Here is a 26,671-nt window from a genome sequence, read left to right as displayed (position 1 = left end):
ATTATTTTTTTATTAAATATAATTTATTGTCAAACTGGTTTCCATACAACACCCAGTGCTCATCCCAACAGGTGCCCTCCTCCATGCCCATCACCCACTTTCCTCTCTAACTAGAATTAAAAAAAAAAAACTTAGAAAAAGAAACAACCTGCCAAGAGGCTTTCCTAATTGAGGATTCACTCCTTTTGGTAGGTTCCTACTTATCTGGTTGGGGATAAAAGTCAACGAGTCTGTGATCAGGAACCTCTCCTTAATTATTATTACTATCTTCTTAAGTAGGCTTCACGCCCAGCGTAGAGCCCAGTGTGGGCCTTGAAACTCACAACCCTGAGATCAAGACCTGAGCTGAGATCAAGAGTTAGATGCTTAACCACACTGAGCCACCCAGGTGCCCCTCTCAATTCTTAAAGTTACTGCATAATCTGCTGCTAAAACAACAACTGCCCAAAGAAAATCCTTAAGACTCTCCGGCTAAAGCTGTTCCTGATAACAGAATAATTCTTGATCATCTTTTAGCAAAGCAGGGAGGTATCTGTGCTATGACCAACACCACGCCCTATACCTGGATTAATACTTCTGGGAAAGTTGAAACCCAATTATCTAAGATTATAAAACACGCCACGTGACTTAAAAAGGTGACTCCTTCCACACGGACTTTCTTTGACTTATTTGATTTTGATCGATTTGGGTCTTGGGGACCATGGCTTCACAGTGCACTCCAAACACTGGAAATTACCCACTTAGAGTAATAATAATCTCCCTGGTGTGTTATATTCTCTCAAAAACTTTAAATGATGTTTATAGCTATTAATGACCAAGCAAACAATCTCCCCAAGGCTGCAACGCCAGAAAAGGAACAAAGAGGAAGGCTGACCTGAAGCTGAAACCTGTAAACATCACACAGCACAAGCGAAAACATCACCACCTGCGGCTACCATGCATAACATCAACAAAACCTGCAAGAATTACAGACCATTCAACACGTAGGCTGTGACCATGGAACGTAAGAAGGTAGAGAAAATTTATTTGCTCTCCCCTACAGTGATCATAATGAGCATAGAATATCGTTGGCTGGGACCCCCTGCTCACTTGGGAGATTACAGCCAAGATCTTGGGGACACTTGGTAAAAGTCAGCAAAAGGAGGGGTGGGCGCCTGGGTGGCTCAGTCGGTTAAGCGTCCGACTCTTGGTTTCAGCTCAGGTCATGATCTCGTGGTTCGTGGGTTCGAGCCCCACGCTGGGCTCTGCACTGACAGCGTGGAGTCTGCTTGAGATTCTCCCTCTCTCTCTCTCTCAAAATAAATAGACTTTAAGAAAAAGAAGTCAGCAAAAGGCCCTGTCTACGTGGAGGCAGAGAACCTATGAACAAGCTCTATTAACCAATCCCTCTATCATCATTCATTGTTTTAACACTTTAAATCCCTGATGATGGAGAGCCCCACTCCATTCCAAGACTGCCTTGCAACCACAAAAATGGTTTCAAAGCCAAAGATCTCTTCTATATCCATCCAGATAAACCCAAATGTCCTTCAATTTTTTTTTAAATGTTTATTTATTTTTGACACAGAGAGAGAGACAGAGCATGAGTGGGGGAGGGTCAGAGAGAGAGGGAGACACAGAATCTGAAGCAGGTTCCAGGCTCCGCCCTGCCAGCACAGAGCCCGACGCGGGGCTTGAACTCACAGACCGTGAGATCATGACCTGAGCCGAAGTCGGAAGCTCAACCTACTGAGCCACCCAGGTGCCCCAAACGTCCTTCAATTTTATGATGGCTTTCTTAAACAAAATCCCAGGAAAACGTAACTGGTTATATACCACAGTTTTCCCACATGACACGCCGAAGGCATGCTCGGTTTCCACTCTAATGTCAGCCCAAGCCACTGAACTCAGAGTCTGCATGTTGGCAAAGGTAACAGGGCCGCCATTTACAAAGCCAGAGATGCCTTTGGAGCCTCCCACACTGTTGGCACAATCTGGAAATCCTGTGGATTCTTAACTTCTGTTCACACTACCATCACCGACAAGCATATAATTGTTACTCTTTTACAGTCTATTCGTCTCACTACCAAACTTACTATTGTTCGCGGTCCAGCCCATACTAAGGAGACTGATACCCTATCGCTGGAAACAGCAGGGCTGACGAGACTGGTAACATACAGCTGAAAATAGACCCACCTATCCTTTCTCTCCCCAATTTATAAACCTGCTTTATCCCTGTGTGATGTTACAGACTATCAGGCAAATATCCTGCAGTCTGAAAAAGACAAACTGATGTATAAAAGAGTGCCAAATGTTTACCAGACAGAAGGCACCCTGGGCCAAATGGACATCCTTACCCCCTTCCTTTCGGCCTTCCTGCTTGCTCTTACCTCCCATCAGATGGGACCTATGTACAGACAAGAGAACATCAAAGAACCCAAATTCACCCTCTGAGGTTCCTCCTGGACCCAGCAGCACACTCCAAATGGATTTTATAGGTTTACCACCAGCTTCAGGCTGTTTCTACAGTTGGGTCATTGCGTCGTTTGTGAACGGATAGAATGCTATCCAACTAGACATACAGACGCCACAACATCGGTAAAGGAATTATAACAGATTACTGTTTGTCCTGGCATTCCTTTGCAGAATAAATCATACCAAAGTGCTTTACTCCATTGCAGAAACAAACTACTTGCTTACAAAAACTCTGAGCTACTCATTACGATTTCATACCTCACACCATTCTCAATCATAAAGGCAAGCGGAATCTAAAAATTGATAGAAAAAAAAAAGGGCTCTAGAAAAAGCTGTGAAGGGCTTGAATGACCTAAAAATATAGAATCCTCTAAACAGCAGACGTGGATTAACCCCTGCCGAAATAGTTTTTCATCATCCTGTGCCTACTGGCATCTCTAAGGTTTCCGTTCCTAGACTGAGTGAACATTGTGGGGACATCAGTGAACAACTTAATGCTGTGACTAGCTCAATGCAAGAACTAACGAGTCAGTAGGTAAAAAAGACAGAAACTCCACTGACTGACCAGCCTTACTTTCCCTTCCAACCGGGAGACTGGATGTACACGAAGATTTTTTAGAAGCATGAAGTGTCATCTTATTGGGAAAGAACATACAAAATACTGCTAACCTGGGGTGCCTGAGGGGCTCAGTCGGTTGAGCGTCTGACTTCAGCTCAGGTCATGATCTCACGGTTTGTGGGTTCGAGCCCCGTGCCGGGCTCTGTGCTGACAGCCTGGAGCCTGCTTCGGATTCTGTGTGTGTGTGTCTCTCTCTCTCTGCCCCTCCCCTGCTCACGCTCTGTCTCTCTCTCAAAATAAATAAACGTTAAAAAATTTTTTTAAATATACTGCAAACCTACAGTGCCATCAAAATTAAACAAAAATTCTCCGGGATTCGTGTGAGCCACACCAAGCGAGACCCAGATCATTCCTCCCAACACAATGAGATGACCTCAAAATATGGATTTCCAGAGCCAATTTCCAGGTTCTGGAAGCAGACAGCACCACCAAGTGCACACATCCCAAAATCACATCTCAGAAACTTCCACCTCCACCTATATTCTCCTCCCTTAAAAGGTCTCTTTGCCCTAAATGAAAAAAAAAAAAAACAACCCAATCATTGAATTCAACCTCACGTTCTCATTGTTTATTCAAAGACAGAACGTTGCCTGTTGTCTCAGTCTACCCTATTTACCCCGTGACCCTCCACAATGAGCTATTTTCAAGCTGTACCTCACTCCTGGTAAGCCTGTTTTCTCAACAAGTCACACACAAATCCAACATTCTTTCACACCAATTTTTAAAACCCTTGGCCACACTCACTAATCAATCGGATGGCTGGTTAGGCCAACGCCGAAACAGCATTACAGGTTTTCATTGCTGCCGATACGGGCACTTGGCGGGGAAAAAAGAGCCGGATAAAAGTATACGATACCCATGACCGGAACAACAGTATCACTCTTCTTCTCCTTGCTGCGACTCAACTGGGCTCAGAAAAACCTCTCTGGAGACTCAAGGGCTGCCCCCTGCTCAGATAAAGGCACTGGAAGGAAACAGACCTAGCTCTCTTTAGACACAACTAGGTGACACGCCAAAACACTGCAGACCAGCACTGTGGTTTGCTTCTGCACTGTCTAGCCCCTCACGAGTCGTCGGTGCTTGAAGTACAGCCTTTTAAGGCACAAACATTTACCAAATTATCCAATGTTTCGGCTGGTTCACAGGCCATCCTCGAAAACCAAAACCAGCAACAAAGAAAGGTGGATGGACCATGCTTGCTTAGTACAATAAGCCAGTCACAAAAAAGACAAATACTGCATGAATCCACTTGTGTCAGGTACCTGGAATAGGCAAATTCATAGAGACAGGAAGCAGAATAAAGGTCACCAGGGGCTGGGATGAGGGAAATAGGGAGTTATCGCGTTCACTTACAAGTGGTTAAAATGATAAATATTACGCCATGTGTTATCACAATTAAATACAACATTCATGGAACTGATGGTTAAGTCTATGAGAGCAAATGAAATTTATTGATAACAGATTTAGATATGTTCTGCAAAACACATACTGATGAATAACATACTGAATAGGTTTTAAACATTTTACAGTTTTGCAAGCTTTGCAAGTTGTCCAAAGTAGCCTTTTTCTGCTCCACGTAGATTTCCACAACCAACAGCTGTAACACTAGCTCAGCTGATTCCCACTTCACGTTATACTGAATTAGTTATTCCTCGTCCTTAAAAATATTCTCCCCTGTAGTCATTCTAAGCCAACTCTTCACAGAGGCTAATACCTCCGGCTCTTCAAACTTAGCATCACCTCTTGCATAAACACCTGAGCGGTATTGATAACATTTTTCTGATAACATTTTTCTGATTCGTCCAGAGCCAAGGAAAACCATTCAAAAGCATTTGCCTAGTTTTTTAAATTTTCTATTGCTGTCGTTCCCAATGTTCTCACCTCTTCAAGCTGCCATTTGCATTCAAAGGCTAGTAGTCCTAAAAAATAAATATGTTCCCCGGATATATTTCTTCCAGGGAAATTAACTCACCATTGAATAAACTGCTTTCCTTGCTTGGTTCACAAATAAGCTACTCACATCTTGAAAAGTACAACATTCAAAGCCCAGTTTTCTCAATTTTTTTTATTTAATAAACTGTTTTTAATGTTTTTATTTTATTTTTTGAGAGGCAGAAAGAGAGAGAGAGAGCATGATCAGGGGAGGGGCAGAGAGAAAGGAAGACACAGAAACCGAAGCAGGCTCCAGGCTCTGAGCCGTCAGCACAGAGCCTGACAGGGGCTCGAACTCACAGACCGTGAGATCTTGACCTGAGCTAAAGTCGGACGCTTAACCGACTGAGCCACCCAGGCGCCCCTCATTTTTTTAAACGTTGAGTATGCACTAATAATTTTTACAAAATAAAGTGTCACGATATGGTGATAGGTGTGACCCTCAAAACACTATTGCGTTATAAGTGTGTGACTGCAATGTATGGTGCAAAGTGTTGGGTGCCCCATCCTGTCTGGGTCACATTGGTTTAAACTCAGCCATTGTATTAGGGAATCGGCCGTATACAATATGTAAACGAACATGGCTGTATCTCAATAAAACGTTACCGGACGTTGGCACATTTATGTGAATTTCATATAGGTTTCACAGCTCATATTATTCTCCTGTGGTAGTTGCTTTAAACCACTTGGAAATGTAAAAAGCATTCCTAACCATTCACGACTCTCATACAAACAGGCCCAGCCATGGTTTGCTGACCCCTGCAGTTGAAAAAGAGAAAATAAGCTTTGTTCACATCCCTCACGGTTGGGTTGTTTTTCCCACTATCTAGTGAGGAAAAGGAGGCAAACTCAAGTAAAGCAGAAAGAAGGGGAAACCTTCAAGTGCTGTTTTTTTTTTTTTTTAAACTATCGATAAAAGAGCCAAACATCCGACAAGTTGAACTTCTCAAAGAAAGAAAGCACAGTATTGAAAACGGTCAAGAATAAACGGGGAGTTTTTCTCATTTCAACACAGTTACGGACCATCCTGGTAAAGCTGACAGAGATCGTAGAGAATAAGGATGTTTGGTTGGAGAGGGGAATTTTGTGTTTCAGTGCAAGGCTCCGCATTGTTAGGAAGCAACAACCCTCCGGGTTCTACTGGGATTCCAGAGACGCTGTCCGTGCCCACCTCCACCTGCCCTGCAGCCGACTCACAGCTCTGTAAGTTGCCAATACCTGATGGCAAGCAAACAGTCCTGAGCTGTAGATGTGCACATAAATAAGCTCTGTTGGCTAGAGAGTCGGTTGATTTACTTCCCGACTGCGGAGAAAATCAGTTTCGCGTCCATTTATAAAGTCATTTCAACATTCGACTCCACAGTTGTCGTTCTTTCTCCTTTGAACTAATAGTGACGTTCTCAGTTCCCTCCCTGAGTAAACAACGACAAACAATGCTTATTATCTTGTGTTCATTTGGTATCTAACCGTATGAGAGTCATTTCACTTTGTGTGTGTTGAAAACGAACCTTTAACATAAATAACCAAGGACGATATAGAACGAAAAGGAAAAAAGTACCTCCGTACGTTTCTGGAGCACTTTCCAATCTTTAAGGAGCAGAGCGTCCCTGGCGCAGAAGGCGGAAGGCTGTTCAGTCTGTCTAGGCCGAGCGCACTGCCCGACCCAGACCCGCAGCAACGCGGTGCTAGAACGCGCGGCAGAACGCGCCGGACACCTGCGCTGACCCGGCCAACACCTGCGTGACCCCGCCCATCTCCGGAAGCGCAAATCCCAGCCCCTGGGGGCGGGGCCTGACCCCCTGCCTCCACCAAGTGCCGCCAGAAGTGCGGATGAGCCCAGTCTTCGGCTAAAGATGCTAAGGCCCGGCGAAGCTCATCCGCACGGCTGAAGCATCCGGCAGCTTCTGCGAGCTGCCCGCTCCCAGCCTGAGGCCCGCACCCGCAGTGACCTAGTCCTGCTCGAGGCCCTGGGGCGCAGGGGCCGCACACAAATGAAGGAGCAATGACGCTGCCTCCCGGTGGGGGGTTAGCAAACGTCACAGCAAACTGCCCGGCTACTGGCTTCACCTTTTATTGGTCCTCTCAATCCTCCATGCAGAGCGCCCAACCCTTTCCCCACCATTGACCAAACACGGAAGGGGTGGGTGAGGGAGGGGGCTTCAAGCGCGGTTGCACTTAGAAGCCAATAGGGGCGCCTGGGTGGCTCAGTCGGTTAGGCGACTTCAGCTCAGGTCATGATCTTGCCATGCCGAGCCCCCGCGTCGGGGTCTGTGCTGACAGCTCAGAGCCTGGAGCCTGTTTCAGATTCTGTGTCTCCCTCTCTCTCTGACCCTCCCCCGTTCATGCTGTCTCTCCCTGTCTCAAAAATAAATAAATGCTAAAAAAAAAAAAAATTTAGAAGGCAATAATATTTGCTAGGGACGCCCGACCCCACACCAGAAAATGGAAACAAGTTGGTTGTGAATAAATGAAAGCTTCCTTCTGGAATTAAAGTATCACTGATCTCCTCACAAGTTTATAAATTACGAGGAAAAGACAACTTCAGGATGGAGAAGTGACAGGTGCACCTTAACCCAAGCAAGGGCTCAACATAGACATCACCACAAATGTGAGGAGCGGAGATCCTGCCTCTTGCTGTGATGCGCCAAGAACACAGTACCCTTCCTACAGAAAAAACTAAATTAAATCTAATTATGAGGACACACAAAACCATCCAAACTCAAGGACATTCTACAAAGTCAGACAATACTTTTACTCAAAAATGTCAGTCATGAAAGACACAGAAAGGCTAAAGGGACATGAACACTAGATGCAGTCAGTGATTCTGGGATGGATCCTGGAACAGGGAAAACGAATGAACTATAAAAAACATAATCTGGAAATTGGCAAAAATGGACTATGGATTAACAGTAGTGTATCGATGTCAACTTTCCTGATTTTGAAATGTACACTGGTTATAGAAGTGTCCTTGTTTCTAGGAACTAGACACTGAAATACTTGGGTCAAAAGGGTATGCTTCTTTAGCTCAGTAGATTAAATGTATGTGTATGGGTGCCTGGGTGGTTTAGTCGGTTAGGCGACTGACTTCAGCTCAGGTCATAATCTCACTGAGAGTTCAAGCCCCACATAGGGCTGTGTGCTGACAGCTCAGAGCCTGGAGCCGGTTTCAGATTCTGTCTCCCTCTCTCTGCCCCTCCCCTGCTAGCACTCTGTCTCTCTCAAACATAAAAAAAATTAAAAAAAAAAAAAAAAAAAGAAAGAAAGAAATGTACGTACACACAAACACACACACATATGCGCACGACTGTAAGGCAACTGGGGCAAAACGAACAATTGGTAGATCTGGGTAGGTGAAGTTCCTCGTACTATTTTTGCAAGCTTTCTGCAAGGCAAACTGTATCAAAATTGTTACACATTTTTACAGTGCTTGCTGTAGCTATGGCCCCACAGAAGGGATGGGCAGGACCAGTGCAGAGCCAGGCTGGTCTGGTTTCTGCCACCTTGCAGATTGGGACACACCCATGTTCCCAAACATGCCCAACTTGCCGGGGACAAAAAAGTGGTCAAATGTGTGGATCACCAACTGAAGGGCTCCTTTCCCCCACTACTCAACAGGCACCAGCCCAGCCTAACACTCTGCCCGCCCACCCTTTGATCCTAAGCTCAGAGCCACCTATCTGGGCTACAGCCAGCAGCTCTACCTCCCTTTAAACCCATGCACCCCAGTGTCACTGACCCTCCTCCGCCTCCACACACACTTGAACCTCATCTGTTCCAGGTACCAGGCAGACCCCACCCATCCAACCTCCTACCCACCAAGCCCAACCTTCAAACATGTGAGGAGTGTTCCCCTTTCAAGACAGGTTCATTAGCCCAGATTGTGTGTACCCAGGAGAGGCCAAGGATCGAACCCCAGGGCAGGCAGGGTGAGGAGAGGGAAAGCATCTCCCCGACTTCTTCCTGAAGCCAAGGTTAGTGCTCAGGGCCTGCCAGGGCCAGGCAGGTGGGGCTGGCAAGCAACGTGGCCATGGGGCTCAGCTCTCCAGGATGTCCGCCGTCCGTACGCCCACGGCCCAGAGGCCCCTTGCAGATGCTGCCACCGCAGAGTGCTCTTCAGGATTTCTGCCTTGAGAAAGACTCCTGCCCTTAGCGCTACTGGCACAGAACCCACATAGGACACAGGCAAGGTTACTGTCCAAGGTTTATTGAAGGTATTACAGCAAAGATTCAAACGGCTCCACGCGGTGTTTTGAAATTCATGCCAACTGTAGGCTGGGTGACCTGCAGGTTGGACAGACTGCCAAAGTCCTGGAAAACAACAAAGTGGGTTCAGTGTGGCCGTACTGCTGAGGTCTGTGATCGAAGTCCCAGTACTACCGCCAGGCCTGGCCTATCGGCGTCCACCAGCTTGGGGTCAGAAAGCCAACAGGGGCCTTCTCCCCGCCCCAGAACAATGAACTCACAAGGGGGTCTAGTTGAGATCTGGAGGAACATGCACTCCCAACAGCCAGATGTCAGCGTGCTGTCCTGGACACTGTAGGATTTTTAGCAGCATCCCTGGCCTCTGCCCACTCATGTCTGCTAGCATCCCCTAGCTGTAGCAGCCAAGTGTGTCCAGACATTGCCAAATGTCCCGAGGGTCATCTTTTCCTTTGAGGATCACCGCCCTGGGACACATACAGGGCCACACGCAAGTAGGAAGCTTCACTAATTCAAACAGTTGTCGAGAGCCTGCCACACACCTGGAACTTCGTGCCCCGGTTCATCCTCAAAAACCAATTTTATAGAAAAAACTAAAAGGCTACATTCAGGATAGTAGTTATTTCTGGAGAAAATGGTCCACAGCAGACCTTAGCTATGCTCGTAACATTTTTCTGAAACTGGGTGGTAGGTACGCAGTTCCTTCTGCTCACTACCTACCTTTCCAAATGTCTTACACATTTTGCGATCATAAAAAAGAAAAAATGAAGTTGCTCTGAATCACTGTGTACTGGACTTTGAAGCCCAGATTACCCTCATCAAACCATGGAGAACTAAGAGAAGCCACACAAAGGTATCTTAACTGCCACACGCACGTGCCTGGTAAGCATGTGCAGAGGAGACCACACTTCTTACGAGTGGCCAGCATACAGACACAGGAGGAATGACATCCCCGAGGGAAAGCACGAAGTATGAAGGGACAACCAGAGCTGGAACCAAGGGGCAAAGGGAAGGAGCGGCCAGAGGCAAGAAGACAAGGAAAGAAGGGAGGAGGGGTGTCCTGGAAGCCATGGGAGAATGGCCACTGCCTTTGCGAGTTACCTTCCGGTGGAGTGCAATCTCCATCTTCACTAACCAGCGAACCCCATGTTGGAGGCGGTGTGTCTAGTGGTCGGAAGCGTAGATGGGATTCCCAACCCTCCACCCACTAGTGTTCAAGCTGCCATTTCCTCAAGTAGGAAACGCAAATAGCAGAATGGGTCTCTTGGGGCATGGGGAGGACAAAAGGAAATCATGTATGAAGGATGTTGAGAAGAATGCCTGGTTGCTAGTCTTAACAGAGATCATGGAAAGCTACTGATGGTTCTCAAAATCCTATTTAGAAACTCAGCACACACTTACCAAAAGTTTCAACATTTCCTTAGTGTCAGGATCTACTTCAATGATCTCCTGATCCAGGGCTGAGACCTAGAAGTAACAAGGCAGGCCCCAAATATCAATGAGTGAGTTCTCTCTCTTTCCCCACCTTTTCCCCAAGATTCTTAAATGGGGGGGGGGGGGAGGGGGAAGAAGGGAGGAGGGCATCCCGCAAGGTGAGCAGTGTGCTTAAGGATCCCAGCACCCAAGGATCAGTTCTCCTGGTTTTACCTTCTTTTACCCTCATGAACATCCAACCAGTTTTCAGTAAACCTCAACACCAGGTGCACACCTCCAGAATGTTATGCTAAAGCAAATACTCAAACCAGGACAAACGGCCATCGGCAATCATTCAACACACACCACTAAGGGCTCTCACGTGAAAAACCAGAGCGGACCCAACAGGGCAAAACAAGGCTATGGCACATGGATTGTGGGCACCTAGAGCTGGTTGAGGGATAGATGGATAGAAGACCTCCTTTTTAAGACTCTGTGGAGGTCCCTTGGCAAACCAGGCACCTGCTTATCTTTCACGATGCGCCAGAGACCCAAAAACGACCCAGGAAGTTTACCTCGGGTACATAATTATCCCTCCTTTCTCTCTCCTCTTCCTGCAGCTTGATGGAGATGCCTCTCACCGGGCCTCTCTGGATCCGCTTCATCAGATGTGTGACATAGCTGCAAAGTGCACAAGCCAGTGAGAACCCTGAGCGCGCACCCCGGCCCCCGCCGGTCCCGGCCGTCTCCGGAGAGACGCACAGCAGCTGCGGTTCCTGCTACGCCGGGAGAAGGGGCAGGACTCACCACCCTGAGACCGAGCGCGGGCACCGAGCGCGGGCTCCGAGCGCGCACACCCAGCTCCGCCGCCTCGCACACGCCCTTCTCGGCTCCCGTTCTTTCCGAGCCACCCAATCCTCCACCTCCAGCTTTCTCGGCCGCCGCCCGCCTCCCTTTTCCTTCCTTCCGACTTCCAAAGTCCCTGACCCGGCGTGTAACCAGGCCAGGCCTCGCGGTGCGGAGCAGGATCTCCCGGGGGTTCTGCCTGGCCAGCCCCGTCCGGGAGGGCAGGCCCGCAGGAGAACCCGCCGCGTCGGTGACGCTCGTCCCGATGCCAGCAGCAGGGCACCCGGCCCGCTCCCGAGTCGGAGCTCGGCGGACCCTGAGCCGCGGCTCCCCGTCCTCCACCAGGCCCGTCAACTCACCCTGCAATCTTGTTACGGAGCTTCTTGCTGGGAATAATGGCGATCTCCTCGCATACGCGCTTGTTGGTGTGGAAATCGTTGCCCAGGCGCGTGTAGTACTTCTCAATGATGACCCGGGCCGCCTTCTTCACGGTCTTGGTGCGGACGCGGCCCTGCGGGTTGGACAACACTGGGTCATTCGCGAGCCAGAGCAGCCCTCCGGGGAAAAGTGCGGCGTCCCGCTCCGACGGGAGCAGGGTTTGCGGGCTAGGGCTGAATCCCAGGGGAGAGGAGGGCCGGCCGGTCGGGAAGCGCTGGAGCGCGGGGCTCAGCGCGGAGGCCAGGGACCCGCGGAGGCCAGGACCTGGAGGGGTCCGGCGCCCGGCCTCGAGGGCTGGGGGCCGCGGAAAGCCGCGGATGGAGGACGATTGAGGGGGACGGGGCGCGGAGCCAAGATACCTACCATGTTGGCGGGTACAGTAAAAGAGGAAACAGGAAGCAACAGAGAGGCCTATAAAGCGCCGGCCAGAAAGGCGCTTCCGCCTAACCTCGGCCGCTCAGAGTCCTCCGCAGGAGCTCCACAGCGACTCCCAGCGGGGCGGGGCGGAAGTGCAGGCGGCCCATCCTCAGCCGGTGGGCGGGACGAGCGCTTGGCCCGCCCTCTGCGGGCGCGACTTCCGCTCCCTGCCCCGCCCCGCCCCGGTTTGTTCTGGGCTCCCTGCTTCTTGCTCGTCGGTTCTGGGACTGGATCGCCTTACTTGGCCTAGACTAGAAGGGGTGCGTGTCTTCTGCACACGCCAGCGAGACGGAGGGAGGCTTTAGCGTCCTGGGAACGGCGATTCGGGAGTGCGGAAAGGTAAGGAAGCAGGGACGGTGCCCCTCCCCTCCCAGGACCCTCAGCCGTCCCTAGGTCGGAGACGTGTGGGTTTAGCCCGGGGGCGGGGGCTGCACCTGGGAGAGGCCGAGCTCGTTTCTTCCAGGTCATTGCCCAAGTGTCACCTTATCATGGGCTTTCCTTCCAACCTAAAGTAGCACCAAAGCCTCTTAAAGCTACTGTAAGATTTAAGTCACCATGACAAGCGCTGTTTCCTCAGCATAGGGCCATTTTGCTTAGCTAATTCCCAGCGCCCCGCAAGCTCTCAAACATGCAGAGGACCCAGCCCACCGGCGGTGCTCCCAGGCACCGAGGTACGTCCTCCAACCATCTGTCTTCACGCTGTTCCTGCCGCACCCATTCCCAAACCAGGCCCTTCTGTAACCACCAGAGCAGACATCCCCCGGCTTTCCCTGCCCCCTCCTCTGGCTCTGCTCCCCCCAACTCTTGAGGCCAGCCCCAGGCCCCCACCTAAGGAAAGGCTGGGCTGGCCAGGTGGTAGGAGGTAAAGGGCCTCAGGCTGGGCCCCCGCCTTCAACTCCCTTCCTGGTCACCTTGGCCAGTCCAGACTCTGGATGGATGGGAACGGAAGGCTATACAGGGCAGGAAGCCCTCTACCTGCACGTGGCACCTTTCTTATCCTGAGAAGAGGGGCACAGAGGGGAGAAGAGACGCCTCTATGCCATATGGAATAGGACACCAAAAGGGGGGGCGTGTCTGCTCCTCTGAGGGAGTTGCAGGAGCTTTACCAGCAAGGGCAAACTTCATGGGAGGCTGCTGCCAGCCAGGCCTCGCATTCTTGGCCCAGGGACTCCCGCCACCCACTCCAACAGTGAATCCCTGCACATCTCGCAGAAGGGTTGCTTCAGCATGCCGGGTTATCTTCCGAAGGATCGGCCCAGCAGCAGGGCCCAGGCACAACCTACCTGGGAAAATCATCAGCAGACTGTCTCACAAATCCTGGGAGTCTGTGATTAAGAGTCCAAATTAACAGGGCTCTTGAAGAGTAGCAAAAAGTAAGCTTCTCCCTCTCAGAAAGGGGTTGGGTCAGCACAGGTGAGTCCAAGAGGATGGGAAGCCTCCCAAGAAGAAATCTAGCCCGAGGCTTACAGGGGCAGCTGAGAACAGGGGGCCCGAGCTGTGCCTCCGGCTCCTCCAGGCTGGCTCTGAGGCTGTGAGAAGAGGAGCTCCAAGAAGCTATGTGTGAGGGCTTTTTACGCTTGGACTAAAGCTATCCGCCTGCTGCAGAGGCGTCTCCAAGGTGCCTTTGACCGTGAACCGACCAAGGAGTACGGACAGGGGCAGGTCTCCCACACGGCCCCGCCCTCAACCCGGGCTGGAATACCACCACAGTAAATCCAAGGAAACAGGGATTTTTACTCTCCAGTCATATAGCCCCTCGGCCCCACTGCTCCCACACCTGAGACAGAGACAGAAGCAGAACTCTGCTGCAACGTGTTTATTATGTGCCAAAAAAACTACACCACAGCTTACTCCACACGTCTGTAGGAGAGTGCAGTCTTGCCTGCATATACTACAATGAGGTAGAGACTTCACACACAGCTTCACAAAACCCACAGAGTAGCTGGGATATGCAACAATGCGACGTCAGCTCAGCAGGAGGGAGGGGGGGGGTATGACACTGGTTCTTTGGCACACAGCTTCCCAAAGAGGGGCAAGTAGGTTTTGTTTTAAAAAAAAAAAAAAAAAAAAAAAAAAGTCAAGTTTTCAACTCCAGTAGCATTTCAGTGACTGCAACTGTTCCTTCATACATTTCTCAACTGAAAGAAATAAGGGAAGTGTACTTGTCCCCTCTGAGAGAAAGGGCTCCTGTGAGCCTTCATCTGCCCCCACCAAAAAGCAGCCCTTTTTTAGCTCAGTTACAAAAGAAAAAAGTCCTGTGACTTTGTGATTAAAAACTTCTATCAACCCTCCCCCCACAGAAGTGCAACTTAAGAAGGTGCGATAAACCATTTAAAACTATATACAGCAGCCGCTCAAATACCGTTTATCCGGTCCAGTTTCAAATCCAAAAAAAAATTTTTTTATTCTTGGTTGCAAATGCCTCGATTTGCAACTGTGAGAAAGAGTGACCAGCAGTCCCCCAGACACAGATTTGCTATCATGTTAAAAGCTGCCCGGAAAGAAAAAAAAATCTCTTGTTCCAAACGACTTAAAAACTGTTTTAAGGAGTGTAAAAAGGAACCGGTAAAAACCCTCGAGCGTAAAATATGAAATATGATTTTGGTTTAAATGAAGAGCAAAGTCTCCTTGTTGTTTACAGTAAAAAACACCAGCTGAACACTCAGTTTATGCCGTTCAGGTGGGGGTTAAATAAATGGAAAGGCACTGTATGGCAACTGCAAGAACAAACCCAACGAGACCTGCACACCATCACCATCAGTATTGCAAGGAATGTAAAAAAGCGCTTTTAATAAATAAACCTAGATGTAGGCATCGTGTCAATACCTTCCCGACACGTAGTTCTTTTTTTTTCTTTTTTTTTTTTTTTTTTTTTTGCTTTTCATCGGCAAAATGAGGAACTAAAATCTGGGAAAACTACAGAGTCGCTTGGAGGGTGAGCCGGAGGGTCCTTGCCCTGGCGCACCCCCTGAAAACAAAACCCGACAAAACTCATTGTGCATTAATTAGTGCAGAAACAAAGACAGATTCAGCAAGTGCAAAGGTGACTACGGTTTTCCCTTGTCCTTGGGAAGCCAGCTCCCTGGTCGCCAGGGGCAGGATGGTGCAGGCCGCTGCCTGACCCGCCGGCCTTGGGCGCCACAGGCCACCGGGCACGGCCGGCTCCTCTAGCTGGCATCTCGGTTCTTCTGGTTCCGCATCAGGGGGCTGTGGTGGCGGAGGCCCTCCATGCTGTGCCGCCAATGCCAGCAGCTCCGGCAGAAGTACTTGAAGCACACCTGGTTGGGGGACAGGAAGAGAAGCCACGGCTGTGTTGGCACCAGCGGGAGCTGCAGCCCGTGCTGCCTGTCTGCCCTGGAGATGGAGGAGGGGATTCCTGGTGGTCTCCGTGGAGTTAGAAGACACCGTCTTGGGGAACCTTCTCACCTCTAACACACAGGCTGGACCAACCGTAGCAAATCCACTAAGTGCCCAACTCGATCAGACACGCCAGCTCCTACTGTGCACAGAGACCCTGCTGGCTCCCCTCACCCCTCCTACCGCCAGGGCTGCTCATCAGGCCCCCCGCCCCTCCACCTCCTACAGAGCAGCTGTAGCCTACGTGGTTCCGTGTCCTAATGTGCTAGGCAACATGCTTCTCTTCACACTGAGGGCAGGTGACTGGGTATGTACCTCAGTCTCGGCCCCCCTCTTGCTAGCTGTGACACCTCAGCCCACCAACTTTTCAACAATTACCTGAAAATGGGGATCATCTGTTAACGATACGGACACATACAAGTCTGCTAGAAGAGGCTGATGTCAGCAATACTTGCTCACTTGTTCTAGGTTTTACCCAACAACCCAAATTTACCTCACACCCTCACTCTGGAGCCTCCAGCTTAACTCTTATCCCCTGGTTAAGAGCCTGAGCAATAAGCACCACTGGGGAAAAAAAAAAAAAAGCCCAAGCATGACTGACTGTGGGTATCTCAACAGGCCCGACTTACCCTAACTCTTGTCAAAGTATGGTACCAGCTAGCAACACGGGACCACTTGGAAACTCGTCAGGAATAATGAATTTCAGGTTCCACTCCAAGCCCACTGAATCAGAATCTGCATTTAAACAAAATCCTGGGGGCGCCTGGGTGGTTCAGTCAGTTGAACGTCCGACTCTTGGGTTTCAGCTCAAGTCATGATTCCAGGGTCGTGGGATCAAACCCCACATCAGGCTCCACCCTGAGCATGGAGCCTGCTTAAGATTCTCTCTCTCTTTTGGGGCACCTGGGTGGCTCAGTCAGTTAAGCTCCTCACTCTTGATTTTGGCTTAGGTCATGATCTCACACAGTTTGTGAGAATAAGCCCCGCGATGGGCTGTGTTGACCGTGAGGAGCCTGCTTGGGATTCTCTCTCCCCACCCCAGTGCCCCTCCCCTCTTGCACTCCCTCTCTTCTCTCAAAAAATAAAAATAAACAAGATCCTCAAGTGATGTGTGTTCATTAACACCTGAGAAACACTACCTCAACACATCCACATCCCTGCTCCCACCCAGGAACATTCAACAGAAAGCTGCCCATTTCTCACAACTGTGAATATAAACCAGGGACAAACACAAGAGTGCAGAGATTCACAAGTACAGAAGGGGTTCCTGAATAGGGAAAAATCAGTCGAGAAGGCCTGTGTTAGAACTATGGTACCTGGTCACAGGTGCTGCTGACCACACCCACCCAGCTTCCTTTCATCCACCAACACCCCCTGCTGGCCTCGGGGTGACACTGCACACAACACCCCAGGCACAGGGAAGGCCAGCGTATCAAGACTGGACTCAAAAGCTTTCCCAAGAGTTTTCCATCAAGCTATCAAAGTGTATCCCTGCTCTCACCATCAGGGAACATTACCGCTGCCTCTTCTGTGCTCTTAGACAACCGCAAGGTACCTGAGAGCACCAACCTTCTAGTGACAAATGTTACAGGACAATTTTTAATTGAGGGTAGGGACTTCCTAGACATCTGGAGTGCCCCAGGGGACTCACCTGATCTCGACAGAAGAAAGGACCAGGCTGAGAACTGCAGATATGACACAGAGAATCTTCTAGGTAGGGGTCAATCTGAACCTGCACAAAGCAAACCAGGAGAACGAAGTGGTTCTTCTCACCAGGAGGCCAACGGGCCAGAGGAGAAGGGACATTACCAGGCAACAGTAGTGCAGGATGTTTACTGTTTTAAAGGTGAGAACTGCAGGGAGAGCGTGTACAAACACAGCCGCCAGAGGACAGATTCACACGTCCCCCAGAGCTGGCTGGCAGGCTCCACAACATGAGTCTCTGAAACTATATGCCAGCATTTGATCACCCAGCAACAGGTAAGCATTCAGAGGACACAGGTCAGGTTGGAGAATGGGAAGCCGGCTGCCCAGAGATGCCAGTCAAATACCCAGTGAGGGAAGACACCCCACATACTGAAAAGGCTCAACAATCCCAGCTTCTCTCCCTCCTGAGCCTGCCATCGCCAAGCCACTCCCAACCCCAGCCTTCACCTGAGTGCCCAGGAGCTTGACCCACTGCCTGGGCACCTGCAGCACACAAACAGCTTTGGTCTCAGGCCTGCCCTGGATAGTAAAGGCTCAGAGTAAAGGTACAGACCAGCACACTCACCTTCTTGGTGAACTTGGTGGTTTTGATCTCCACAAAAGCAGCGCTGACTGCTTTCAGGTAACTGCGTTGGTTATTGAAAGTCACACGACCAGATCCTAGAACAAGAGAACAAACCTCCCTTCTACCCAAATTCTCCCAAATGCTGCTTGTCAACACTGAAGATACCCTGTTTCTAGACCAGGGCCGTGAGACAGAAATATAATAGGAGATACATAATTTTAAGTCTCCAAAAGCCACATTTAAGTGAAAAGTGGTGGAATTTTTATAATTTATTTAACCCAATATATCCAAAATATTATCATTTCAACATGTGGCACTAGCTGTATTTTAAACACACAGCAACCACACTTATCGGACAGTAGTTATAGACCACGGTGGCACAAACCACTCAGAAATGGGGAAGGATTCACGGACTGATTTGGGGAGGAAAGAGGGGCACCTGGTGACTCAGTAGGTCGAGTATCTGACTCTTGATTCTGGCTCAGGTCAGGATCCTAGGTTTGTGGAATGGAGCCCTACATCCAGCTCCATGCTGAGCGTGGACCCTGCGTAAGATTCTCTCTTTCCCTCTCTCCCCCTCTGCCCCACCCCAGTCACACATCTCTCTCTCAAAAAGAACAAAACTCACAAGAAAACAAACAAAAAGAAGCGGGAAGGAAGAGACCCCTCTGGCACAGGCAGATACACAAAGAACACCTGTGTACAGGTGACGCAGCAGGCACCCCTCCGGGCCAGGAGGAAGCCTCATCCCGACTAATGCTGCCCCTGCCCCCGCAGCCTCTGACTCCCTGTCCTTAGTCTGCAGCACAGCACTGATGAGCACACGGTGCTCCTTCCTGATCAGATTCAGTGTGGGTGGGCAGACTAAGCATCTGGGGAAGTGGGTTAGCCAGGTCTTGATCAAAAAGTTCAGGCTCTGCTCCCCCTCCGAACTCCACCACCAAGGTCACTCTGCTAGGACTGGGGAATGAATCTCCTTTCCCAGGGGGCTGACCCAAAACCCAGCATTTAGGCCCGCAGACTCCCCTAAGCTAGGACGCCACAGGCCATGACTACACGCTGTTGCTCGAGTCAATCGGTGTCGTCCCTCAGCCTGACCCTGGTCTCTGACCCTAGAGACAAGGCCACTTTTCAAGAACTCTTAACAACAACAACAGGCAAGTTCAGGGAAGTCCTGGCCTTTTAATGAAAGATTACCTGTTGTCTGTCCCAGACTGGTTTAGTTTCCAAGTAAAGCTCCTATGTCATTTTCCCCTCCTATCACTTCCTATGTTCCCCTACCGCTTTCTCCCCGTTCAAGGGAAGTGGTAGGGAGAGAGGTAGGCACAGACAGTCAGTACTGGTGGCTTATCTAGAAAAAGATGCTATGCTGCTCATCCCATGCTCATCTGCAGACCTGGGTCAGGCCTCCCTCTCCATTCCCATGGGAAGTATTACAGTCTTGGTCTAGCACAGTCCCAGGGGCCACCAAGCTTTCCCACACAGAAGTGGGACACTTACCAATGGGATACTTGTGCTTATCTGTGTCAATCCCAGCATACACCACTCCACCAAATAGGTCGTTCAAGATGGCTGCCAGGGCCTCGGCGTTGAGCATCCCGTGCAGGGCACCAACAAACACCGTCCTGCTGGGGTCAAGTCTCTGAGATGGGCTCCGGACAAAGTTGCTGTCAGCCAAGACCCAGGGGATCACCTGCACCTGGAAACCACCCAAAGGTGGATCAGCCCCAGCCAGGAGCCAGAGAGAGACAGGTTCTTGTACCGTGAGGCGCATGCTCGGGAGATGCTCAAACGGACTGCCAAGACCCATCTAGTGGGGGAGGTGTACTCCCCAGTCCCAGGCACACAGGCACTTGGCAGCCACCTCACCAGACCCAACCAAAGCTGCATTTTACTGAGTCTTTGTGTCCAAAATGGGGAAAAGAAGCGCAAGAGCAGTCACTCACCCTGGAGAACAAGCACAATGGTACCCAACAGTCACACCCAGGAACCTAGCACTCTGTCACAACCTTCAACCGTGTGGTTCCAGCAGAGGACCACAGTCACTGATGAACAGAGATCATGAAGGACTCAGAAACTGAAGGACAGAGCTGGAAGGACAGGGAGTGGGGATACTCGAGGTACCACTGTGAGACAGCTCCTGGCCCAATGTGCGCATCAGCAGGCGTGCCAGGAGCAGTGAAGTGACCAGAGAGATGCAGGTGGCAGTCTAACAGAGCAGCGACACACCAGGGCAAGAGCTGACTGGGTCCTTTACCTCTGAGTCCCCTGAGCCTAGAACAAACTCTGGCATAGCAGGTAGAGAACTCCACAAGGAAGGGAGCAGACAGACGAATGCTGTTTTTGGACAGGTAGATCTGTGAAATCCAACAAGTCTCAAAGCAGAAAGAGACCAGAGGCAGAAACCAGTAGCTGGGAGGACAGGTGAGAAAGACAAGGCTGGTGGCACTGGGCACACAACAGGCCAAGACCAAGAAAATTCTTCAACAGAGGGGTCAGACTGCCTGGGCATGGTGGGAAAGCGAAGAATCGGCGCTGATGGGGTCCAGGCCTAAAAGACCTTAATGAGCATCTGACTGGGGGGAGCTCACTTCACTGGAAGATGAAAAGCCAATTTTGCTTCTTCCACCCCCATGGACAAGTATCACAGTCTTGGTCTATATCCCAAGGGCCAGCAAGCTTTCCAAGCTTTTCCTTACACTGAACACAAGAGTCTAGGATTATAGGGCATCCTCAAGAAAGGCCCCATGGGAAGGTGGGGCTCATGGAGGACATGAGTCTGGGTCTAAAAGTGAGAAGAGAGCCACAGGAGTGAGTCGTTTAAGTGACAGGGAGAGATGAGAAGAGGAGGGAGTTCAATGCCGACCGCACTGGGGGCAGGGAGGAGACACAAGGGAGTTAAGTGTCTGAGAGGAAAGGAGAACCAGGACAGCCTACAGCCAGTACATCAAAGACAGACATGTAATCACTGCAAGGGGATGCGGCAGAACAGGAGACAAGGAAGTTGTCAGCAGAGGCACGGAGGCGGCTCAGGGGGTCTGTGGTATGGCCGTGGCAGCCTCTCCCTGTGAAAGCAGGGGACAGGGATGAAGGAGCGTGTTAACCAAGCCCTGGAGTGTAACAAGGTGGGAGAGCAACACGGGCCCCACACAGCGACAAGACAGCAGTGCCGCACTGAGGAAAGCAGTGTGGTGGGTCTCTGTGCAGCAGGAAGACAAACTTACCCTGTCACTAAGAATGTGAACTAATACCAGGAAACATCTATAAAACAAAGAGTCAGCTTTGTTACTTCCATTATTTATTTTAAATCCGATGTGACCATCTCAGTAGCTCCCCCTCCGCCCTTTACCCTACAGATTTTACTTTCTGGAGCAGTTTTAGGGTTCACAGCAAAACTGAGCTGACAGTACAGAGTCCCCATATCCTTGCCGCCTTACCGCATGCACAGCCTCCCCTGATAGTAGCATCCCCCACCAGAGAGGTACCTTTGCTACAAGCAATAAACCTTTATCAATACATCACTAGCTCCCAAGTCCATGGTTTACATTAGAGTTCAGTCTTGGTGTCTGTTGTACATTCTAGGAGTTTCCACAAATGTGTGATGACATGATTGCACCATTACAACAGAGTAGTTTCACTGCCCTAAAAATCCCCTGTGCTCCACCTATGCATCCCTCCCTTCCCCCTGACCCCTGGCAACTGCTGATCTTTTTATTAAAATAGGCATTTCACGTTTCCCTTGTATAGACAAGGAAATGAAGTTTCAGATATATTAAATATCTAGTCCAGTGTCACGAAAGTGATGTTCTCTGGAACCACATTAAAAAAAAAAAAACAACACTGATTCCTCAACGCCAAACTTCCTCTGACAAGTGGTTTTCAAGCATCAACTGCTAGAACCATTGGGGAGCGTGGTCCAAAGTGGAGAATCTGTAGCTCCTCCCAAACTGATTCAGTAAGTCTGAGACAGAGCTCAGGAACGTGCAGTGAGGGCTGCAGGTAGAGTACCTATGCTAGAGACCCATGATGCTCAGGGCACAGGCAGACACGGCCAGGAGCAGGAGAGGCAAAAGAAGACAGAAGTGTATGGAGGAACGTACACAGCTAATGAAGCCCCGAATGGGAGTGCAGAGGTGATCCACAGATGGTGTGGGCCAAAGAGGAATTTACCCACCAGAGACAGGAAGGTTGCAAGGCACAGCCTGAGGGCAGGTCTAGGGAGAAACAGCTGTAGATTATCAGTTAAACCCAAGTGGAGAAAGCTGTTGTTTTCATTTCTAAGACTAGAGGTTTGGGACAGAAGTGTTGGCTGGAGTAAGGGCTGGGACACAGCCTGATCACCACAGGCAGGAGCACACATACACCATTGAGGACCAAAGATTTTTGTTTTTCTAACACAACAGAGTATCTTGCTGTATTTACTGTAAAACAGGAGGAGCAGCCTTTTGGCCGCAACAAGAATCCTCATCCAGCAGCCTGCATATTCACCCACCTGTGGGAGACCCACTGCCTCATGCACCAACTACCCCGACCCAGAGAGGACCCCGGGCTAACACACCTCCTTGCAGCGCATCCTTCGGCTGGACATCTTGAAGTAATATTCACTTAGGCCATCTGGGCTCAGCGGGTCATGAGAGCAAGCCTGAAGCAAGGCCCGGACAGACTTCTCTAGTTCGAAGACCAGATACACATACCCTATTTCCAATAAAAAGAGAAACTGCATTAACATCCCTCAGGTGGTTACTCCTCAGTCTTGGTTTTGCAGTAGGGAGTTTTGTCCAGGAGAAAGAGTCTCACGTGTAAAACACATTTCTGTCCCACTCCTGCAGAGTCTCTGAATGGAAGCACTTTGCTGTGTCAGATGGCCAGGCCATGGGAGGGAGAAGCACATCGTCTCCCACCCAAGTGAAGGAAGGGACCAGCAAGGTGGGACACAGGATCCCATCATAACCACGCAGCCATCCGTCCCAGGGCACACAGCATGTTCTGGTCAGCAGAGTCAGGCTGTCCTGGGGGCAGGATGGAGGGCAGGTCTGTGGCCAGCCTGCTGGGCCATGGAGATATTGCTTTAAAAGCCTAGTTAGACCAGTGGTTCAGTTCATCGGAACATTTTCAGTGAAGATGGGGCAGAGTGAAAATAGCACCTGCTCCTTTCTACAGGGAAGGGATCTCATTTCAGACCAGTGAGGAGTCAGATGCTTGGTCCTCATTCCTGCCAACTCCAAAGGGATCTCAGAATTAGGTCAGGCAACAATGTAACTGGGCAAGAAAGGCAGGCAAAGGAAAGCTTTTCAGACGCCTCATTTTGAGAGGAAAGTAGCTGCCGGGGTTCAGGTTTGGAGGGAAGTGCACGAGGAAGTTTCCCAGACAGCTCCAACTGCAGTGTCAATGTGGACTGATGGAACATTAGCTCAGAGGAAGCAGAAGGATGTGCCAGGTTGAAGAGAAGTGCTGTCAGCCCAAAGTTCTGTGCTCGGGAGTGCCCAAACCATGTTACCAGCATGCGGCTGGGACATACCAGCATCCCTCAGTGCAATTACATACTAGGGAGGGGAAAAAAAAATCTCCTACCATGTCTGTATTACCTTTAGGCATATTACCTTTGGGAGGACACCGGGGGTGCTTGCCATCCTTACCAGGCCACTCCACACTCAAAGAGCCAAACACACGGAAGGTGTTAATCAATCCAGCTGCAAAGAGATGGAAAAGAATGGCAGAAACTGAGGCACCACTCTCCCCAGGAAGGCCCAAGCACAGGATCACCGGCATTCTTCCCCCAGACTTCCCTCCCTTGACAAACAATTCAGAAGTGATCTTGGGTCCCAGGTGATGGGTGTAAGCACCAGACAGAAGCAATATGGGAGCCACAGGTTTAGGTCCAAGTTTAATGCTCTAGAGAGACATGCCCCACCCTCAAGTAGGAGGTCTCAGAGGCAGCTAACCTTCCGTAATATCCCAAGGAACACCTCCTAGGAACACTTTGCAGGAGTAGATGGGGTTCTTATAGTTCCGGGGAGGAAGCTGGCCGCTCCAGGTACAGGTTGCTTCATTCACAGCTTTGGTTGACAACAGAGACGACAAAGAGAGAAAGAAACCGGTCAGAGTCAACAAAGTCATTGCTCCTTTCTGGGACGAACTCAGCTGGGGAGAGCTACACAGGCCACAGTCCTAGCCTGGCTGCTGGGAGAACATCCACCAGTATTCAGAAAGGCAAGGAACCTTACGCCTCATCAAACCAGTTGGCCCAGTAGGACAACTCTAAACCACTACTTCTGTCTCCACTAGAACAGAGAGGAAAGGCAAAGCAGCTATGTAGGGTAAAAATGATCACAACCCAAGCTATTTTCAAACATATAACTGATAAGCTAACCACAAAGCAGTTTTACCTAGTCATGGCGTACAACACTAATTGATTTAAATTTCTAATTACTTTAAAATAAACAGAGCAATCTTGTATACAATGTTCTACAGACTTACTAGTCCAAACTGGCCTTCTCCCTAAATATTCAAATAAGGAACATTCTATTGTTCTCCTGTCTGCACTCTGAACTCATCAGTCACAGAAGTCAGGACCACTGCCAGTAAAAACCACCACTAGCAACCCAAAAGACAAGAATGTCTCAACTGCTCCCTGCATCAGAACCATATCCCATCACTGCCAGAGCTGTCTCCATGGCACCTGGACAGACACTGGGCCTTCCTTGATGCCAACACTGTAAGATAATGTTGATTTTTCCCCAACTACTCTGCTTCCTGTTTATACCAAATCCAAGTTTGTCTAAACCCATTGTGAAGTTTCTCTGACAACACCCCATTAAGAAACTTTTCTTGCTGGACAGAATAGGAACTATCTTCTGTGTGGCCTGTTCTGGTAACTTCTAGAGGCCTCTTTGTTCTTGGCCTCTCAGCTCAGCCTTCTCTCTCTAATCATGCCCCCCACTCAGTCTGTGCCTTTCCAGATCAGGGACTAGTCTCAGTGGGGACTGGCTAATCCTTGCCCATTTTACTCCTTCGGTAATGGGGCGGATGGCTAGTGAAATGAACCATCATTTCCATTCAGGACAATGACGTGGAAGCTCATTCCTTAAAAGGCCAATGTGTTGCTACGCCAAGAACTTGGGCACCATCAGCAATATTTCGCAAACAAAAACATAAATCAATATAATGGCCTCATCCAAGAGTAAGGTAATGTCATTCCAAAAACAATGGCATTAGTACAAACATGGGTTGCCAAAACCATTATGTGAACAGGGCAGCAGGACTATCAGAGGAGAATGAGATCAGGCCCAGCTCCGTGACTGGAAAGACAGACATCTGAAGCCACCAGAAACAAATGGATGGAGAAACTCAACACTCACTTATAGTCCTCAACTCCAGAACCTTAGAAGAGCAGTTGGTGAACAACACCTCCCTGAAGCTTCAGTCAAGAATGACTTATTAAGACCCATTTACTTCCGAACTACTGGTAAAAGATGAAGAATAGACTCAATACATGTTTAAGGTCATTTACATTTTTTTTTCAACGTTTATTTATTTTTGGGACAGAGAGAGACAGAGCACGAACGGGGGAGGGGCAGAGAGAGAGGGAGACACAGAATCGGAAACAGGCTCCAGGCTCTGAGCCATCAGCCCAGAGCCTGACGCGGGGCTCGAACTCACGGACCGCAAGATCGTGACCTGGCTGAAGTCGGACGCTTAACCGACTGCGCCACCCAGGCGCCCCTGTTTAAGGTCATTTAAATGACAGAAGCTAAGGGTTCCTGAGAGAACCTAAGGGTTCCTTACCTTAGAGGCTGACACGTGGACCCATTACCCAACAGAGCATCCCTCAGGGGAAGAGAGCTCCAGCAGGGGTTATGTCTGACAGGTCTTTGAATTAGAAAGGGGAGAGGTAGACAAAATTCTGGGCATCACTTCCAGGATTCCTCCTGAAGACACCCACCCATGAAACAATCAAAAGCAACACTAGTACTCAGCCAGTCTCCACAAAAGAGCGCAACTGGGAAATGGGTCCAACTCTGTATGAACACAGCCTCTTTCCTCTCTGCTCAGCCTCAAAGTTGTTCCTGAGTTTTTGTCCCATTAGCACTCACTCCACAGAAGAGACCATTCTTTGCAGATCCAGAGACCTCAACACACGACCAAGTCCTCTTCTGGACAGTTCAGTCTGTGAACTAAGGTCACTTACTCTCTGTGCCCAGAATGAGGCCTCAGGCCCCCACAGGGTGACAGCCACACTCACCTGCAGCTTGCCGGTGCAGCCTGGCCTCTCTCTCTATGCTGAAGGGGTCTTTGGGAGCTTCGAGGAGGTCCCAGGATGGCCACACAGAAGCTCCAGGCCATCTCTTTGATGCACTGGTTGGGGAGGGGCTGACTGCAGCGAGAGCAGCTTGCTCTTGGTCCATCCGGGACCCAACCCCCATCTTTAAAGGGTCTCTGGCACCACCCCCTGTCAGGGACAGGAAGGGCAGAGGAGGGGAAATGCGGAGGCTTGACTGGGGGAGGAAAAAGGAAGATATAGGTTTTTAAAGGACAGTTTTGTTATAAAATAATCACACTACAGAAATTATGAAAAAAAATACCATATAGCTCTGACATTTTCTTTCAGACTTTCTTCCCATGCATTTTTAAGATTATACTGAATTTAAGATTATACTGAATTTAAACAAATTCTTTTCTCCCAACTCAACTTTTTTTTTCATATTGCCAGGCAGTCTTCATAA

General features: G+C 49.7%; 2 protein-coding genes across 13 annotated transcripts in view; both read right to left on the bottom strand.

Annotated features, from left to right (window-relative positions):
- Nucleotides 1-9,189: 9,189 nt before the first annotated feature.
- RPS17 (ribosomal protein S17) lies at nt 9,190-12,398 on the bottom strand. Its single transcript, XM_043554668.1, has 5 exons — nt 12,266-12,398; nt 11,824-11,975; nt 11,194-11,299; nt 10,607-10,672; nt 9,190-9,313 (listed from the first exon to the last, which is right to left on the bottom strand). Exons 1-5 carry the CDS (start codon nt 12,266-12,268, stop codon nt 9,233-9,235), a joined length of 408 nt encoding a protein of 135 aa, XP_043410603.1. The 5' UTR covers nt 12,269-12,398; the 3' UTR covers nt 9,190-9,232.
- Nucleotides 12,399-14,120: 1,722 nt separating this feature from the next.
- Nucleotides 14,121-26,671, bottom strand: part of CPEB1 (cytoplasmic polyadenylation element binding protein 1) — a 90,612-nt gene continuing 78,061 nt past the window's right edge. For 8 of the 12 annotated variants that reach the window (XM_043554660.1, XM_043554656.1, XM_043554657.1 and 5 more), the window contains 8 exons: nt 26,191-26,443; nt 23,891-24,004; nt 23,534-23,638; nt 22,507-22,643; nt 19,449-19,647; nt 17,949-18,043; nt 17,328-17,408; nt 14,121-15,597 (listed from right to left, as the gene is read on the bottom strand). In XM_043554660.1, coding sequence (XP_043410595.1) covers nt 15,487-15,597; nt 17,328-17,408; nt 17,949-18,043; nt 19,449-19,647; nt 22,507-22,643; nt 23,534-23,638; nt 23,891-24,004; nt 26,191-26,443 — 1,095 coding nt within the window. In that variant the 3' untranslated portion in view covers nt 14,121-15,486. Of the gene's footprint in view, nt 15,598-17,327; nt 17,409-17,948; nt 18,044-19,448; nt 19,648-21,172; nt 21,210-22,506; nt 22,644-23,533; nt 23,639-23,890; nt 24,005-26,190; nt 26,444-26,671 lie in introns of those variants that run through there. The other 4 variants (XM_043554659.1, XM_043554658.1, XM_043554665.1 and 1 more) reach the window with 2 other exon arrangements.

The sequence above is a fragment of the Prionailurus bengalensis genome, chromosome B3 (assembly GCF_016509475.1).
Source record: "Prionailurus bengalensis isolate Pbe53 chromosome B3, Fcat_Pben_1.1_paternal_pri, whole genome shotgun sequence".
Taxonomy (NCBI): domain Eukaryota; kingdom Metazoa; phylum Chordata; class Mammalia; order Carnivora; family Felidae; genus Prionailurus; species Prionailurus bengalensis.
Note: the sequence above shows the minus strand (reverse complement) of the source record. Positions and strands in the feature narration are given on the sequence as shown.

Bases quoted from the DNA above. Each gene is read 5' to 3' on its own strand.
- RPS17 (XM_043554668.1), bottom strand. The intron at 11,300-11,823 runs GTGAGTTGACGG...TGCACTTTGCAG, and splicing joins CTCCGTAACAAGATTGCAGG to CTATGTCACACATCTGATGA. The intron at 10,673-11,193 runs GTAAACTTCCTG...TGTTACTTCTAG, and splicing joins GGGATAATTATGTACCCGAG to GTCTCAGCCCTGGATCAGGA.